This window comes from Ovis canadensis, chromosome 10 (genome assembly GCF_042477335.2).
Source record: "Ovis canadensis isolate MfBH-ARS-UI-01 breed Bighorn chromosome 10, ARS-UI_OviCan_v2, whole genome shotgun sequence".
Taxonomy (NCBI): Eukaryota; Metazoa; Chordata; class Mammalia; order Artiodactyla; family Bovidae; genus Ovis; species Ovis canadensis.
Genome location: NC_091254.1, coordinates 54,900,011 through 54,918,981, shown reverse-complemented (window position 1 = coordinate 54,918,981; position 18,971 = coordinate 54,900,011). Strand labels below are relative to the sequence as shown.

The following is an 18,971-nucleotide window of genomic DNA, read 5'->3' as shown; positions in this document are numbered from 1 at the left end:
TTTCTTTTTATTATCTTTAAATCACTTTTTCATACTTCCTGAGTGATTACTTGAGTCATTTCTGGGATGGGGAAAACATTTGTTTTGAGATCTATGTTTACATGAAGTCTTAAACAACCAATAATGAAATCTGAAAATTCAATATTTTATTTATACAGTAATCATGATAAAATAGTGGCACTGGAAATGTCAGTTTATAGTGTAGTAACTGTTAGAGCTACAAACTTGACATCTATAATCATTGTCAGTCATAAAAATATAGCAAATTGGAATAAATTTAGTTCAGTCATTCAAACAGTGAAGCTTTTTGTCACCTGCTTTCCTTTGCCATTTGAATATCTTGGTCTGCTGCTGCTGCTGCTGCTAAGTCACTTCAGTTGTGTCCAACTGTGTGTGATCCCATAGACGGCCTCCCACCAGGCTCCCCCATCCCTGGGATTCTCCAGGCAAGAACACTGGAGTGGGTTGCCATTTCCTTCTCCAATGCATGAAAGTGAAGTCACTCAGTCGTCTCCAACTCTTAGCGACCTCATGGACTACAGCCTACCAGGCTCCTCCGTTCATGGGATTTTCCAGGCAAGAGTCCTAGAGTGGGGTGCCATTGCCTTCTCCGACCTTGGTCTAGGTTTTCCTTAAAAAAAAAGAAGAAAAAAAAAAAAAGAAAGATGTTCAAAGAAAAGAGCTAATACTGAAGCAAAAGAATGATTCAAGGAGCTTACTACACTTGCCAGTTTGCACAACCTTAAAAGGTGCTAATTGTCTTTTTGTGGTGTTAAAATTCTGCATTGTCATTTTCTAAACAGTGGTAACACAAATAATCCTTAGCATTCTTTTTGCATAATTCCAACCTTCTCCTCTCTTAGAAATACAGTATAATAGCCTAGTCTCTTCTGTGAGACGGGGACAATAAAACCTGCTGTGACAGAAGAGCTCCTGTGATTGATTGGTTAATGTCAGTTAGTCATAATAAGACATCTGGATTAAAGGAACTTTTGAAGTACAGGGCACAAAAGAATTTTATTTTATTTTTAACCTTGATTGGAATATAGAACTAGTATATTAGAGTTGAAATTTTTAGTCTTTAAATCCTTGAGGAGGTCATTTGATCATTTCAAATACCACAGCCTATGTCATTCATAGAAAATGTAACTTAAAATAACTTTTATGATCTCTGTGTGAAATGTAATTTTAAAATGCTGAATGGTAACTAGAAAATCGTCTTTGAAAATCCAATTAACAATCTGAACTTCTTAATAATTTAGGTTATTAAATGAAAATTATTGTTTAAATATATAAACAGATTCTTAGAATATAAAATAATTTTACTAATTTGATTTCTCTATCTGTATAAACGTGTAATAGCATGTTAGTCTTTACTTAACTGGCCAAAGGTGACTTAGCTTCACAAGTATTCCATAACCTACATAACCAGCAAAGAACACTAAGGCAATTTTACTACAGCCTGGATGGCATAATTCTTACATTATTAATCAGGTACAACACAGGTGAGAACATAATTCCTTGCTGCAGAAAACATGAATTGATAAAGATGGTATAAGGGATAATTGAAGAGATCTAATTGAAGAAATCTAACATATATATTTGAAGATATATATTTGAAGTCATATAATTGAGAATCTAACATTTTACTAAATTTAGGAAAGAGAAAGGTGATTAAAATGCAGCAAAAAAAGCACCTCAATAAATGTTCCCCTACAAAAACTAAAATTAGTGAATACTATCATTTCACTAATTCATAATTATGCAGATACATCTTTTTTTTTTAAATTGAGAGTTGGATTGTGAAGAACTCTCAATATGCAAACGTTTTATATCATGACTTTGGCAGAAAACTCAAGTTATGATAGCAGAGGGTTAGGAAAATGACCCTTTATATCAATTAATTTTCTTCCAGGAATATTAATAAGATCTCTAATAATATTTCTGATTCTGGAGTTTAGCATTTGGACTACAATAGGGCAAACAATAAGCTTCAACTATTCTAGCTTTCAGAGGTAAAACTATTTCGATAAAAAATCCCACCAATTTAGACCTGCGGAATAAACACCCATAAGATGGAATAAGTCAGTAGCCCTATCTCTAAATTAAATTCAATTTCCTTTGAAAAGATCTACATGCACTTCATTTGGGGGGTATGCCCTGTGGTTTCTGTTAATTGAAGTCTCCTGGTCATAAGTTTTATCATGTGATGATTTCTTTTCTCTTCCTTAACCTTCATCTGTATTCATGCTAAGATTTCATTTAGGAGCATAGGGTAATAAAGGGTCCTGACTACAAGTAAAGCTACCCCTCAGCAAATAGAAACATTTCCACTTTGTGAATATGTTTAATAATTATGGCTAAGCTATGTGTTGTGACTTTGAAATGACTACAGTATGACTGGAATGAGAATGTGAGATAACTGATGTTTCATAAATGGACTGGAAAGTGGCCGTGCTACAGTGTTTATTGTAAATGTATCAGAATGATGGTTCACTTATTTTAAACTAAAAGAGCATAAAATATTTCAGAGTATAAAATATGTGACAATTGGAACAAAGCACTAGCTATAATTGTTGATTCCATGAATGGCAAAATGATCACTCACTGTGGTAAAATAAAAGAATATTCCTTTAAATCACTGGCATTATTGTATGAGGTAATATTTTCCTTTTGACTTTTTAGATACTTAAGCAAGCCTTTTTCCTAATCATTCAAAATACTGCTAGATTTGTTTAGCCATTTTAAAATAGTATCAACCTATGGTCTGCTAGATTCGTGTTTATATTTCACATAGATGGAGTTAATGTGTTTTACAGAGGCCTCTGAGGGCCCTGTACTTTTACTGTGAATATTCCATCTGAGGAAAAGTTTGAATAAAAAACAAATTTTCATAGATGTGAGGAAATTTTGCAGTGTCAAAATTAGTCAAATAATGGAATTATTTACACAATATCTAAGTTTGGTAGGTTTGCTTAGTGATTTTCTTTTTTTACTTTTAATTACCTAAAAATAAGTGTTCATATTTTAAAAGGAAAGCCATTGTATTCAAAAACAAAAGATGTTCCCTAACACGCCATCACAGTGCAGAACTACGTGAGAGAGTCTTCAAGCCATCTTTAGCCCAGTACAGAATAGAGAATACGGAGGTTTAAAATAAATGCCCTTTTCCTCCCTGTTAGGTAGTACAAGTTATTCAGTCATGCATTAAGGCCTTCTCAAACAACCTTTACAGGTCATGCAAAAAAAAAAAAAAATATATATATATATATATATATAGTTCGAAGTGAACTATTAATGCCTCAAACTTTACTGAGGTATCTGGCGTCGTAGGTACAAATATTCGTGGTTTACCAATTTTAAACGTTCAGTCAAACATGGACAGTGCTTTCGGGGCCAATATTTAAGGAATAAGGCTAATTCTTTCAAAAGTCCCTCTATGCCGCTTTAACATGAAAATAAATGCGTCAGGATACTCGACGACGGAACAGGAGTCAGAAAAACCACAGGGAACGACCAGTACTAGTGTACATGTCAAGTTGGAATCAGCAGACAGTGGAGGGGAGAGAAACGTTCCACAGCTTGGGGAGTCCCGCTGGACGGGACTCCTTCCAGCGTTTCGCGACCAAAGTTTGCAGCTAGGTGAGCTGAAGCGGCTTTTGCCACGGCCGCGGGTCCGGGAGAGCTCGGGTTCACAGGTTCTGGGCGCGGCGGGAGCAGAAGTGCAAGCACAGCCTGGATCGGCTGCCGCGGCCCGTTCGTGTTCCACACGGCAGACTGGCCTCAGGCTGTCTAGGGGATCCCAGAGGCTGTCATTTTCCCTTTCTCCTGGCAGCTTCCATCACCCTACACGAAGGGAGTGCTCAGATTAATTTTCTTTACTGTTTTGATTGAGATTCGAATATCCTCTGTCACGACCTTTCCAAGCCGCCCTCTCTGCCCTTCTGGCCAACGTCCCTGCCAGGAAAAGCCTCTAGTTGCGGCACCGTGAGTGTAGTCCTTCTAACGCGCTCCGGAGATGTGCTGGCCGGTGCTCCGCCTCGGAGCCCGGAAGAACTCTTTCCCATCAGTGCATTCTGGTCCCCCCTTTCAGCAAAGAGAACTGTGGAATGTGCGCCCGCAGCTGAGCCGCCTCCGGCATCCCCCAACCGACCTCCGCGGTCCCCGAGGCTCTCGGATCGGCATTCGCACGCCCCGCCTGCCTCCGGTGCCGCCCCTATTCGGGCGACCGCCGGGACTCGGCCGCAGGCTGCCCAGACGAGCCGCCGGCCCCGCAGTGCTCATGAGAGCCGCGTCCGCTCGGGCCTCGGGAGCGCCGCCACTTCCCTCCCGGGCCAGACCCTGCTGAGCATGCTCAGTGCGCCTCCTGGAAACCAGCTCTCGCGCAGCCAGGATCGAGTCTCCGGGTTTTCGCGGCTGCCGAGGGGGCACTGGGGAAGGGAGGCTGGGAGACAGTCAGCGCCTTGTTCCTCTCCGGGCTGCGGGCGCCAGCACCGCAAGATTCGGGCCAATCAGGGGACGGAGGCGGGGCTTCGGCTGTCACGCCCTCCCTCTGGGCTTATTGAGAGTTATATCAAGAAATTCAGTTCAGAGAGAGGAGAGGGAGAAGGAGAGAGGGGCAGAGGCAAAGGGAGAGAGGGAGAGCGTGCCAGACAGGAAGGAGCGCCCTAGAGTCTCAGAAGCACGCAAGAAATAACCAATTAGGAATTTTTCGGGCAACTGTCACCCCGGAGAGCACCCAGAGACTCACCATCACCCCAACTCTGACGTTTCCTACAAGAAGTTAGAGACTTAAGCAGAACTGACATCGGAGGGAAATGGTATACTTGATGCTGTGGAAAATACCCCTGAGCTGAAGAAGTGCAACTGGATGTAGTGTGTGTGTTAAATACCAGGAGAGCTCAGACCCCGTGGGTAATAGAGACGAAATGTGGAGAGAATGACTAACGACAAATCTGTGAATTTGTTCTCTGGAGTTGCTAATTTGCCAGCCCGAAGCAACACATTTTACAAGGAGGAAACGTTTTGCTGCTTCTGATTTCTCCCCAAACTGGTGCTACCAGATGCATGGCTTTCTATGTGTTGGAACAGCTCATTCCTAACTGCAGCATACCGGGAAAGGGGAAAGGTTGAGGCAACTAACGTAAGTGTAAAGTTTCGCATGCACAATTGTAAATTTTGTGTTTAGATATGTCCTCGGTGTAGACGAGTGATGTTTATAACTGGGTAGACGGTGGGGGCAGAGCTCACCTACTAGGCTGTATCTGCATCCCTACCTGCATCACTCTGCCGGAACTAATCGCAGGCATCAGCTACCGTGCAGCCTAATGCAGATAAGATTAGAGCCTGGAAACTGACCAGTTCTACTCAAGTAGGTAGCTGCCTGGAGGCTTGCACCCGTTTAAATTGCAGTTAGGAGGGCATCGAAGCAGAAGGCTTTCTACCTGCATTATTGACTCTCAGTATTTATGTGTGGCAGACGTTACTAATACTATAAACGGAGATGGGGTTAAGAACTGCATTTTTTTTTCCTTTCCTCTTTTATGCTCAGTAGAAAATTTTGTGCAGTTACATGGAAATGTTAGCTGCGTTTCACTTATGTCTTGGCACTCTTTTCCACCTCTAGGATAAGGAATCCTATGTTATTATATGTATTCTAAAAGTTTTAATGTGTTTATTAATTCTAATGGGGATAATTTAGCAACATGGAGAAATGAGAGCAAGGTCTGGGTAAACTGAAGGTCTTGGTATTGTGCTCTTAGGCAATGAGGTTATGTAGTGGCCGGTGACTACTGCTTCTGATGCTGCAGCAGCATGTCCGAATGCTTGCTTCCCAGTAAAATTGTATTCAGAAGGCAGCTGAAAAACTGGGAGGAAAGAAAAAAAGATAGTCTGTTTAGAAGAAAGAGATGACTCAGTGTGGCAGAGAAGAAAACACATCACATTTGACATGTGACAAAGCAATTAGCAGGAACCATAGCTAAATACTTGGTGTTTTTCACTAGCTCCTGAAAAAACTAAGGGAGGTGGGTTAGAAGCCAGGAGACGGGTAAGAGGGGGGAGGGGAAGAGGAAACCAAGGACGCATGTTTTGAATTAAACAGTGTCCTACAACAGTGTGGGTGAATGCAGGTAAAAATAGCAGCTGCCCTTAATTCAAAAGTAGATAATTTTATTTTCTCTGGGCAAATGCAGCAAGCAGGGGATATTTGGTGTTTTTATTCACAGAGTTAACTTGCAAACAGTGGCAGAGCAAACTGCCATGTTTACTAATATGCAGTGGAAAATGTGTTGTGATATTTCGTGACTGTGTGCTTTTGTTTACTGAAGAATAATGTTGTCTATACGATTGTGTTGACAGTGGCTGTCTCCAAATAAGCGATGAGATGTAATGCATCCTCCAGTCCATGCACGCTTCCTTTTGCAATTTGTGCCTCATTCCTCAGTGGAGACCTTTAAACCCTAAATCCAGGAAAAAGAAAATAAATACATTATCATGGACCTGAGGGATTTTTACCTGTTGGCTGCTCTGATTGCCTGTTTAAGACTGGATTCCGCAATAGCTCAAGAACTTATTTACACTATTAGAGAGGAATTGCCTGAAAATGTACCCATAGGAAACATACCAAAGGATCTGAACATTTCTCACATCAATGCTGCCACAGGGACCAGCGCCAGCCTTGTCTACAGACTGGTTTCTAAAGCTGGGGATGCCCCTCTGGTGAAAGTATCCAGTAGCACTGGGGAAATTTTCACAACCTCCAATAGAATAGACAGAGAAAAACTCTGTGCTGGAGCCTCTTACGCTGAGGAGAATGAGTGTTTCTTTGAACTTGAGGTGGTGATCCTCCCCAATGATTTTTTCAGGCTGATCAAAATAAAAATAATTGTCAAGGATACCAATGATAATGCCCCCATGTTTCCATCTCCTGTCATCAATATTTCCATCCCAGAAAACACTTTGATCAACAGCCGCTTTCCAATTCCATCAGCAACAGATCCTGACACAGGCTTCAATGGTGTACAGCATTATGAATTGTTAAATGGGCAGAGTGTTTTTGGACTGGATATCGTGGAAACTCCGGAAGGAGAAAAGTGGCCGCAATTGATTGTTCAGCAAAACTTGGACAGAGAACAGAAAGATACCTATGTGATGAAAATCAAAGTAGAGGATGGAGGCACCCCACAAAAGTCCAGCACCGCCATCCTGCAGGTCACAGTAAGTGATGTAAATGACAACAAGCCAGTGTTTAAAGAGGGTCAGGTGGAGGTGCACATTCCAGAGAATGCTCCCGTGGGCACCTCTGTAATTCAGCTCCATGCCACTGATGCAGATATAGGCAGTAATGCTGAAATCCGGTACATTTTTGGTGCCCAGGTCGCGCCTGCAACCAAAAGACTCTTTGCTTTAAATAATACTACTGGGCTGATTACAGTTCAGAGGTCCTTAGACCGAGAGGAGACGGCTATTCACAAAGTGACAGTACTGGCTAGTGATGGCAGCTCTACTCCTGCTAGAGCAACGGTTACCATCAATGTCACTGATGTAAATGATAACCCTCCGAACATAGACCTCAGGTACATTATAAGTCCCATCAATGGCACCGTGTATTTGTCTGAGAAAGATCCTGTCAATACAAAAATTGCCCTAATTACAGTTTCAGATAAGGACACAGATGTGAATGGCAAAGTGATCTGTTTTATTGAAAGAGAGGTCCCATTTCATTTGAAGGCAGTATATGACAACCAATATTTGTTAGAGACCTCCTCTTTGTTGGACTATGAGGGCACCAAAGAATTCAGCTTTAAAATCGTTGCCTCTGATTCTGGGAAGCCCAGTTTAAATCAGACTGCTCTGGTAAGGGTTAAGCTTGAGGATGAAAATGACAACCCACCAATTTTCAACCAGCCTGTAATTGAGCTGTCAGTTTCTGAAAACAACCGACGTGGGTTATACTTAACAACTATTAGTGCCACAGATGAAGACAGTGGGAAAAATGCAGATATTGTTTATCAGCTTGGACCGAATGCCTCCTTCTTTGATCTGGACCGAAAGACAGGAGTTTTGACAGCCTCTAGGGTCTTTGACAGAGAAGAACAAGAAAGATTCATTTTTACAGTAACTGCCAGGGACAATGGGACCCCTCCCCTCCAAAGTCAAGCGGCTGTGATAGTTACTGTTCTGGATGAGAATGACAATAGCCCCAAGTTTACTCATAATCATTTTCAATTTTTTGTGTCTGAGAATCTGCCAAAGTATAGTACTGTGGGGGTAATCACAGTGACAGATGCAGATGCTGGAGAGAATAAAGCTGTGACTCTTTCCATTCTAAATGACAATGATAATTTTGTGTTGGATCCCTATTCTGGAGTCATAAAGTCAAATGTCTCATTTGACAGAGAGCAGCAGAGTTCCTACACTTTTGATGTCAAAGCCACTGATGGGGGACAACCACCCCGTTCCTCTACTGCAAAAGTAACTATAAATGTCATGGATGTCAATGACAATAGTCCTGTTGTCATTTCACCGCCTTCTAATACTTCTTTTAAGTTGGTGCCTCTCTCAGCCATTCCTGGCTCAGTGGTAGCAGAAGTTTTTGCAGTGGATATTGACACTGGGATGAACGCTGAACTGAAGTATACAATTGTGAGTGGTAACAACAAAGGCTTGTTTCGGATTGATCCAGTAACAGGTAACATCACCCTGGAAGAAAAACCAGCACCAACTGATGTGGGCTTGCACCGATTGGTGGTCAACATAAGTGACTTGGGATACCCTAAGTCTCTACACACACTTGTGCTTGTTTTCCTTTATGTTAATGACACTGCTGGCAATGCTTCCTATATCTATGACTTGATTCGCAGGACTATGGAGACCCCATTGGACAGAAACATAGGGGATAGCAGCCAACCCTATCAAAATGAGGACTATCTGACCATCATGATCGCCATCGTCGCAGGTGCCATGGTGGTCATCGTCGTGATCTTTGTCACTGTTCTGGTGCGCTGTCGCCATGCATCAAGATTCAAAGCAGCTCAAAGGAGCAAGCAAGGTGCCGAATGGATGTCCCCAAACCAGGAGAACAAACAAAACAAGAAAAAGAAAAGGAAGAAAAGAAAATCTCCCAAGAGCTCTCTTTTGAACTTTGTTACCATCGAAGAGTCCAAACCCGATGATGCAGTTCACGAACCTATCAATGGGACAATAAGCCTGCCGGCTGAGTTGGAGGAGCAAAGCATAGGAAGATTTGACTGGGGCCCAGCACCTCCAACCACCTTCAAGCCGAACAGCCCTGACCTGGCCAAGCACTACAAATCCGCTTCTCCACAGCCTGCTTTCCATCTTAAACCAGACACTCCAGTTTCAGTGAAAAAGCATCACGTGATTCAGGAGCTCCCGTTGGACAACACCTTTGTCGGGGGTTGTGACACCCTTTCCAAACGCTCTTCCACTAGTTCAGATCACTTCAGTGCCTCAGAGTGCAGTTCCCAAGGAGGCTTCAAGACAAAGGGCCCCTTACACACCAGACAGGTAAATGAGCACTTTTACTGGTCTATAAGTACTGCATACAAGTGCCCAGTCAACCAGTATTAACGTGCCAGTGTGTCTCTTGTTTTGGTCTAACTTTAGTTATAAAGAGGGAAAAAAAAAACTTGACCCCTTTTCTATTCCTCTGGGGCTCAGTCAAGAATTTTTAGAACAGCTTTGAAATTTCTGAGTTCTGAAAATTATTTAACCTCCCAGTTTCCTTCAAATGGCAAAAGATGAAAAGAGGAAATTATTCCAAAATGTCCCAAGATAATGTTTGCTGAAGAAGAAAACCTGTCCTGATATGCCAAATTCTGCTCCTGGGGTTTCCAAATTGACTACTTCAAGATTTTCACATTACTTTTTGATCTCAAAAGTCACCTTCAAATCTCAAGTTTCAAATGACTTTTGAAGGTCTGACTATAATTATGTTGGAGCTGTGGTTGCTAAAGGGGTTAATTTTTTTTAGTCTCTAAAAATATAGTAGAATATTAAATGTACATCAGCTGTGAAGCACATGATTGTTGGTAGATTGCAGCTAAGCCATATAGAAAGTCTTCTCTTTGATTTCAGATGATTTTTATTGTAATATAGTAAATTGAAGGTTGAATAGACAGGATTGCAGATTGTCCACAATGGCCAAAGTACTTTTTCAAAAAAAGAAAGAAGGAAGGAAGGAATACTTTCTCCCTGTTAGAACTGATTTATACATAAAAGAATAAATCCATTGTAAATATTCTCTCATCTCAGTAATGCATAAGTGATCTGTCATAACTCATTTTAAACTGTGAAATATGACATGTGAAGAGGGATTAATAGGCTGAGAAACTCATATTTCAACCAAATCCAGAATTAGTTTTTCTTAGGTCTAATAATTCCTTATTAATAAAGATTTAAATACAGCGCTGTCTAATTTATTTCACTGGTGCTTGTCTGTTGCCATGAAATTTGAGTGTCAATAATAGCCTGTAGATGGCACTAGGGTATCATGTCGCTTGTGTTGGCCTGACTCCAGTCCCGCAGTAGCAAGTAAAGGGGGAAGGAAAGATCAATCTGGTGCTATAGCCAAAGATACCTTTTATTTAATGATAGTTGTTCTGGAGCAACTAGCATTTAAATTCATTTGCTTGCTCTTTTGTGATCAGTTCTCAACACACCAACTTTTTCTATGACTTCGTAATCCAAGTTCTATCTTTGTTGGTATTGAGTCCACCTATGGTGATGACCCATCTGAATTTGTTAAAAGTAAGGAACATACAGATTTCAGAGAATCTAGTAAAGCAAAATAAAATTTGGACAGAGTATTGACAGTCATTGCTTAGTGTTTGAAAACGCAAGAGTTTTCCTTATTTTTTCCCTTGTGGGGGTGGGATGGGTGAGAATGTACTATTGAAACTCTATTTGTCTCTCACCATCCAGTGTTTGTTGCTCTGCAGTGACTTTAAGGTTTCATGGTAGTAAGATATTTATTAAAATAATTTTGACAATGAATCAGAGATACTTCAGAGCGTAAAGTATAATGCCTATGATTTTACAACTGAAATTTCCATTTCTTGAAAGGTTAAATATCTAGAGGATTCAGAAAGCACATATACTTAGAGCTTGAATGTATAGGATGAAAGGAATTAAGTCAGTACGAAGGTTCTAGAGAATATGATGTTATTCGATAGACATAGAATTTGGAATGAGTTATTTTCATGTTAACTTCATCAGCTTTTTAAAAGAGGTTTGATGTGTTAAAATTAAGAACATTTCTGAGTTTAGTAGAGGTTTGTAAATGTAGCTAAATAGTTAATCATGGTGAGAAAAGTAATTTATGAAACTAAGTGGATTTAAATATAAAGTTGCTATTTCAGTGAAAAGAAAATATGGCTTTTTATTATTTATTTTCAATGGGTGGGTAAGGTTACCACAAAATACTGATGATAATTTAGGATTTGCACAGTATCTTAAAAATGTAACATGACTTAGAACTTTTCATATAAAATCTGAAGTTTGTTTCCCAGAGAAACATACTGAAGTTATTTCCACATCATTTTCTTTTCATATTAAGTGTGGTGGGTATTAGGAGCATTGATGTATAGACCCACTTTTTCTGATTTCTTCCCCAAAGTTGGATCTATATATAGTACTGTGACATACAGATATAGTTCAGTGACATAAATGTTAAGGTATGAGAAAGATCTTTCGTCGAGGTTTAGTCAGTCATAAGGAAATTTGTTGGTGTGATGTAATCTTTGAAATAGAATGCTGAATACTTCTCTAACTGGAACTAAAGTGCATTTTAGACATTCCTTGAGACCCTGCGTCACTGTGCAGTTCTCCTTGTAGGCATTTCAGTGTTCAAATGTAGCTATAATTCACTATTATGGTAAAGAGCTATTGAAATGGCTTTGGTTATTTACGCCTTTTAGAAGTTTTCATGCTGAGAAAGAAAAATTGCAATGTTGGAGAAAAAGAGTGTTTATGGAAGTAAGGACAGGTGATGGTGATAGCAATATGTACAATTTTAGTATAAAAGAGGCATATTTTCTATGAATGAAGAACACACATTATATACTATCCTTTAAATTGTTTTTTCACTGAACTATATGGCTGTTATTGAAGATGTTCTAGTTAAGTTAAAAAATAAAAATTCTTTTTTTGGCTCCTTCAACTAGTAGCTTTTGTAAAAATGTGCTCCTGAAATAACACGATTTTGAAAAAGTAGGGTTTATTATAGCAAAAGCTTTCAGAGGAATTTATAAACTAAGGTAGGATCTGTGAAGATTTTTAGTTGAGTGGAAAAGGATTGCTGTTAACAGAAACACCTTTTCACTTTATGGTGCTAGTTGATGTGTGGGTAAAATGAAAGATTATTGAGCAAAGAACTACCAAATTTAAATATCATGAATTTGTCTCATCTGTACAATGAAAACCTATGGTCTGACTTTTATACCATGAGTTTGCTTATAGTGCATTGATTCTTATGTTGTGTGACATTTTTTCTCTTGCTGTTTTCCCTCATGTGACCTTGCAAAGAACGTATAAATCAATAATAAATTACATTCTTCATCCACTCTATTTTACTAAGCTTTCATTTTCCTTGAATATAACAAATCTGTCACTGAATTTTATGCAAATTATTTTTTATGAAGTTTTGGATGTTCCCTTAGCATTCACAGATTAAATAAAATGTCCTTTTTTAAAAAAAGCTAGAGTATATCTTAATATTTATTCATAAATAAGCAAAATTCATTGTCATAGGCTTGAGAGGATGACAGCAAAATCATTTCTAGTAGGACTTTAAATGATAAAGCTCATTGACATATTTTCTCTAAATGGAAAATATCTTCTTAATTGAATATGATTTTTAAATTATGGTATTAAGTTCTCAAATTTTAGAGTGTCTCAGAATCATCTGGAATGTTTCTTAAAACATGTTCGTCCTTGGTCCCAGAGGTTCTAACCCAGTGTCACTGGGGTCAAGTCTGAATACTTGCTTTGCTGACAAGATCCCAGGTGATAATGATGTTGCTAATCCAGGAACCCACACTTTGAGAACCACCGCCTCAGCATATTAGGACAAGAACCGTTAGCTTCTTTCCTTTTCAGATTATCATTTCGAAAGGACCTGTTTTTGCACAGTCCAACTCTCAGCTCTTATTGACAGCAGTTTTATTGTAGCTGGAGGCTTTACAGTAAGCTGTTTATTACTGTTTCCCAACCTGGTTGACAGCATTTGGGGAATTAATTTTCTTGGCCCCGGTGTGCTTTTTGTGGAGGTATAAATGAAAATGTTAAAGAATGAAAAAAAGTGACCTATTTACATTTGACAACTTATTCTGGTAATAAAACAATCTGTAATAGTTGCACTGTGAGTTTGGTTCTGGGTAAACAGTCATATTTAATTTTCTAAATAAAATGCTTAGTTTAGAGCTTAAACATCCTTACTTTAACTTTTCACAGTGTAGAGTAAGTATTTGCTCATATATACATTTGTGTATATATTGAAGAAATTATACATTGAAAATGTATTTGCATGCCATACTCGTGTATATATGTACTTTTATAGCATAAAGGGAATTGCTTCTATTCCCAGTCATTTAGAGATACTATATTACTTTTATGATTACTTTTCATTTTTGAGTAATCCCATTGCAAACGTTGCTGAAATGGTGTTATGTCATGTAAAATGCACAAGATAGTTATAGAACTGCTGTTTAGAACAGTGAGAAATAAAAATGAAACTGAAGGGAGCAAATGCTAACTGGTGTGAAGCAAGCAAAAATTTTAAGATATTTTAAACTACTAAATTTGGCAGTATTCTGTGAGGGATGAATATAGGTGGCATATGGAAAAAAAATTGCTCCTGAAGATGCAAATTATATTAAAATGTTATCTGTTGTGATTTTTGTTTCTGCTCCTTTGCTTTGGCTAAGTGATGATCATGAAGTCAGTTACAAAGTAAAAGACACCCAGACCTCTTGGATATTGATTCAAGAATTTGAAATGAGCAGGGGCCATCCATTCAGCCTGGCTACCTTTCCTCTTGGTTTTGTAAGACAAATATTTAATATTTTTAAGCTTGATACACCTAGGGTGTAAATTCTGGCTATATTTTAGCTTTTGTTGCTAATAACCTTAAGGAGAATAAAAATAAAAAGTTACCACCATACTGAGTATGTTCATGTCTACTGATTATTGAACATTTGTTAACATAGAGAAAATAATTTCAGTAGTTAGAATATTCTATTATCTTACATTTTATATTTTGTTGCAATGGATTCTGTATATAGAAACTCTAAATTGATGTTCCCTTGGCTTCAGATGAGTCATCTTCATGGTGTCGCAGAACAGGCTTTAGCATCATTAAAATTACCTTGTAAATATTGTACTAACATGTTATATTCTTATGGTATGTGCACAGTCTTAATAGTTAAATATTTCCAACTAAAATTTATCTTCTCATAATAGCACAAATTAAAATATAATACATGAAATGGTAAAATAGAATTTAAATTTAATAAAAAGCTCAAATCTAAAATCATATTTCCTCATGACCAGTTCTGAATTATTCTGACTCAAAGTTTTATTTTCATATTAACATATATGAGATATGGGTAAATTGTACCCAAAATATGAAAAATAGCAAAGACATGAATTACTTTTTAATTATTTTATGTGACAATACTGAGGTAGGAAAGTGAGACCTTGAAATTATCTTCTTAGAATTTCTGTTTTCATAGTTATTTCTGATATATTATTTAGATTGTTTGATGTCTAAATTTGGGGTTTTAGGGAGTGGGAATGCAGAAACCACCAAATGGGAAAAGCTACAATGTTTGTGTCGATCTAGCAGTACTAGGCCAGGGGTTTGCAGGATTCGAGGTCATGTTAACTGCTTGGCTCATTTTTAGTACTTTCTCAATTTGATTTTGTCAGAGTTGAGCTCTTAGTTTGCATGCAGTTAAAACAGACAAAAGCAAAACATGGATTGTTTACCACTTTCACTTAAAATCCTTGTAGTGAGCTTTCTCTGAATTTAGTTTGGTGTTTTCTTGAAGGGAAATCCTCTATTAAAACTATAGATTCAACCCTTGATAATATTAACAAATCAGTTAATATCATATTTCATGTAGTTGGAAACTAAATAGGAATTATTTTATGTGTGTTCTTAAGTTTTTGCTTTCTTAACAGTTGATTTTATGTTTAAAATCTTTCTCAGAATTTATTACATACTAGTGCCCTAAAATTATATCATGTTTGTTGAAATATGGCTCTAATCACAGATGAAATATTTGTGAGAATTTAAGAATACAAGTCAACAAGATGCTTTTTCAAAAGTTCTAAGTATCTAGAGGCATAGGTGTCATGTTCAATAAGTAATAATGCTAATGTGGTATGACCTTTCAACTGGTTAGTTCCCCTAAAATTTATATCAGACCACAAAAGCAAATCCAAATGTAGAAATATGATCTCTCAATATGAAAGGAAATATACTTCACTGTTTGATTTCATCAGTTGTTTCAGATAGCTATTAAATCTGTCCAACATTTCATTTGAAAAGGAACTCATGCTTTTTGCCTTTGTTTGATACAAACCTATTGGGCCGTCAGTCATCAGAAACATAGAATAAGATAGATATATTACCATGATTGACATTTTCATTTTGATTTATATTCTTTCTTTTCATAAGCCAAGATTCATTAAAATGTGAAATTTCTAAGTATGTTCAACAACTACCCATTCCTTAATAGTAAAGAATGATTGCAGAAATAAACTGGAGAAACAACCCATATATAATCTATCTCACTCATATTTGTCCTATAGGCAGTTTGTTGCTTATAGAAAAGAATAGTGACAGAATTGGAATTTTCTGAAACATAATATTGATACTTAACAGCATTCAAAACTTGAAGTTATTCATTAAAAGATTTGTTTTTACATACTTATACATTATTTAAATGGCATGTGAAAATATTTTCCTCCAATCTTTAATAGTCTGATTGATTTTAGTGACAAAAATACATATCACATTTAAAATAATGGACTTGGGACCACCTCTGTAGCTGGGAGTAATAAAGATACACACACAGGCAAGATCCTTGAGACACCTTTGATTGATTCTTTCTAGTCATTTTACACTAATTATCCTGAATTCCTTGAGAAAATATATGAAATTAATTTATCTGTGTTTCAAGGAGTATATTATAGCCTTACCACTCATTAATATATAGAGATGTGTAATTATACAGGCAGCAAGAAAGAATGGAAATTTGTTCAGTTTGACTGTGTTTATATAATATCTTCTATTTTAATATTCTTCCTTAGTTTGTCTTTCTATCTGACCATCTCTGCATTTTAGTATTACACTGCTTTGTTAATATCCAGGCTTTGGCCTTTTTCAGTCTGTTTAGCAGTTGATTAAGAAATACGCTAATCCCTTCCAGGATATTGAGAAACTAATGGCTTGCAGAGTATTTGGGTCTTTAAGCTTCAATTGTAAATGGTATGAAGAATTGTCATTGAGCTGATATTTGCATATATCTCTTCCAGTGCTAGTTACTTTGCCTCTTTTTTGTCCTCCTAATCTTCAGCTTTCATTCTAAGAATATTTATTTTAGTCGGAAATAAGCATGCCAGTGATAGAAATTTGGGATTCACCTCCAAATGAATGCCATCACAGACAGGGAAGTTCTGGCACATTTTGCATAGGTCTGTATGAACACAGTGAACCCTTCATAAGCTCTTAGATTGCAGGAAATCAGTGCTGAAAATTAAGTGGGGTTTTAAAGATTTGCAAAGTAGAGAGCTTTGTATAATGCTGGTATTGCAGGTGCCTATTAAATGTGAAGTAAAGGCTTTGTAATACAACTAGCTAACACATTTCCTTCCACATTAGAGTGATTTGTAGCCTAGGGAATTAGTCTTGCCTATTTTTTCCAAATGCAGAAACACTAGATGTGTCTGAAAGAATACAATCTAAAATACATGCCTTAGAATGAACAGATTTACTCTTTGATGATTCTGGTTATTCAAGGTAGATGTTGCAGGTCCACATATACTTACCTGTGTTACCTCTGCTGTCCATGGTCTGGCCTTCACCTTTCCTAGGAGAAACTCAATTATATGTATATACTCTCCTCTAAACATAAATCAGATTAAAACCCCAGGTATCTACAAAGCTGTAACATTACCATAATGAAGAGGGCTTTCTACTGAGTGCTTTGATCCTCAAAGGAATAGCTGTTGAATCATTTCTCAAATTGTATTTTTAGAATTACATCTTTGCTCCATTTGTAAATAGTGTGTATTTGTAGAACAGCAATTCATTGCAGACTTATATGGGTTTAAATATATTTACTTCAAGACAGGGTTCAGCAAAATGCCTCACAGTCCTTTAATGCTTAATGTCTTTGACTGGTCCTATTAAATATAAAATCAGTGGAAATAGCCATGCCTATTTTTTAATGATTTTACAAACCCTGTTTTTTTATCTACTAGAAAAAGTATATAATCCATGTGCAGATCACAGTAGGTACAGTGGACTTGCTGAGAATCAACACAGATGATTGATTTTGAAAACAAAACAGTTTTTGTGCAAGCAATAGCAACTGCCATTCAGTAAATGAGGTTTCTTTCCTCATTAAACAAACCTCAAGGAGAAGCATGGAAACACAAGATGTATAAAGTGAAGACATATCTTTTGTAGGAAGACAGTGTCTTCTGCTGACAGTATTTCCCTAGTAGATCTTTTCTTGAGGAAAAAACTACTAGTGCTTTTTTGGATTCAGAGGTTGCAGCCTATCTGTGCCTCCGTGTGATAGCAGCTGCATGTTGAGGACTTTCAGATACACAGCTACCTAAGATTCACAGGGAAGTTTTTGTAGGGGGTGCAAGTGACAAATGGAGACAAGATGGAGTGAGTTCTGAGCTGTGAGTTGATGCCTGCCTGTGTCATATATTCATGTCATTGAACTGAGTTTCACATTGGAAACCTAGAATTACAGTAGTCTTCCTTGTCAGCTGTGAACACACCTAGACTGGCACCTTTTCTTTGTTTCATTTCTTGTCATTTTCTAGGTGGACTTTATTCACTTATGTTAACTCTTATACATTGTTTTCTTAGTTACTTGATAGATTTTTAAATGATACTAACTTCTGTGTATCTTCCCTCCAAAAAGAAAAAAAAAAATCAAACAGGATTTTTGTTCTAGAACATCCATAAAGGGTCAAATAAAATATGCACAGTGTGTCCTTTCTTCTAGAAATAGTGAATCTATTTTTCCTTTGAAATTTTCAAAGTTGGGTTTCTCATACTGATACCATTTTCAAAGTTAAGAAATAATATTAAATTTAACTGTATAGTTTATTAATGTTTCAGTACATTCAAATTCCCAACATAATAGATGTTAGAATTTTTATGAAAATAATTTTCTTGCTGCAAATTGAAATGAGTATCAAAATTGCATTAAATCATGGTAAAAACAGATACAATATTTAGGATATTTTAGTTTGACATGAACTAATTTTCATTCATGGTCTTAACAGCAAAATCTGCCAAGCAGTGATGGCAAAATATGCTGAATTCACTGATTGATTTTTAAACATGGTAATAATTAAGCAGAATCATTTTGACACTTAAAGTCTCTGTTTTAGACAATTAAACTCTGCTTTAGCTAAGGGTTATTGACTTCTGGATGATACTAGGAACAACACCCTTCAGGGTTTAAACTATTCCTGCAGGACCATCTGTTATTGGTGGGGCTGAGCAGCCTCTCCAGCCATGCAGTGTCAATCCCAGGTGTATATTTAGGATCGTTCAGAACACAACCCTGGTTCCTCATGATCTTTCCATCTCAAATGGCAACTCAGTTAATCAAATACTGGTATATCATAACTTAAAACTTCTTACTCAAGGAAAAAATAAGAAAGTTCCTCAAAGTAGAGACAATGTCATA

At 37.5% G+C, this 18,971-nt stretch overlaps 1 protein-coding gene and 1 long non-coding RNA gene across 3 annotated transcripts in view; one reads left to right on the top strand and one right to left on the bottom strand.

Annotated features, from left to right (window-relative positions):
• Positions 1-124: 124 nt before the first annotated feature.
• Positions 125-4,356, bottom strand: LOC138446905 (uncharacterized). Its single transcript, XR_011259596.1, has 2 exons — positions 3,355-4,356; positions 125-631 (listed from the first exon to the last, which is right to left on the bottom strand). It is a non-coding gene; the product is annotated as an uncharacterized lncRNA (long non-coding RNA).
• Positions 3,528-18,971, top strand: part of PCDH9 (protocadherin 9) — a 1,187,395-nt gene continuing 1,171,951 nt past the window's right edge. For both annotated transcript variants that reach the window (XM_069602308.1, XM_069602309.1), the window contains exons 1-2: positions 3,528-5,143; positions 6,361-9,531. In XM_069602308.1, the coding sequence (XP_069458409.1) occupies positions 6,496-9,531 (3,036 nt within the window). In that variant the 5' untranslated portion in view covers positions 3,528-5,143; positions 6,361-6,495. The remainder of the gene's footprint in view (positions 5,144-6,360; positions 9,532-18,971) is intronic.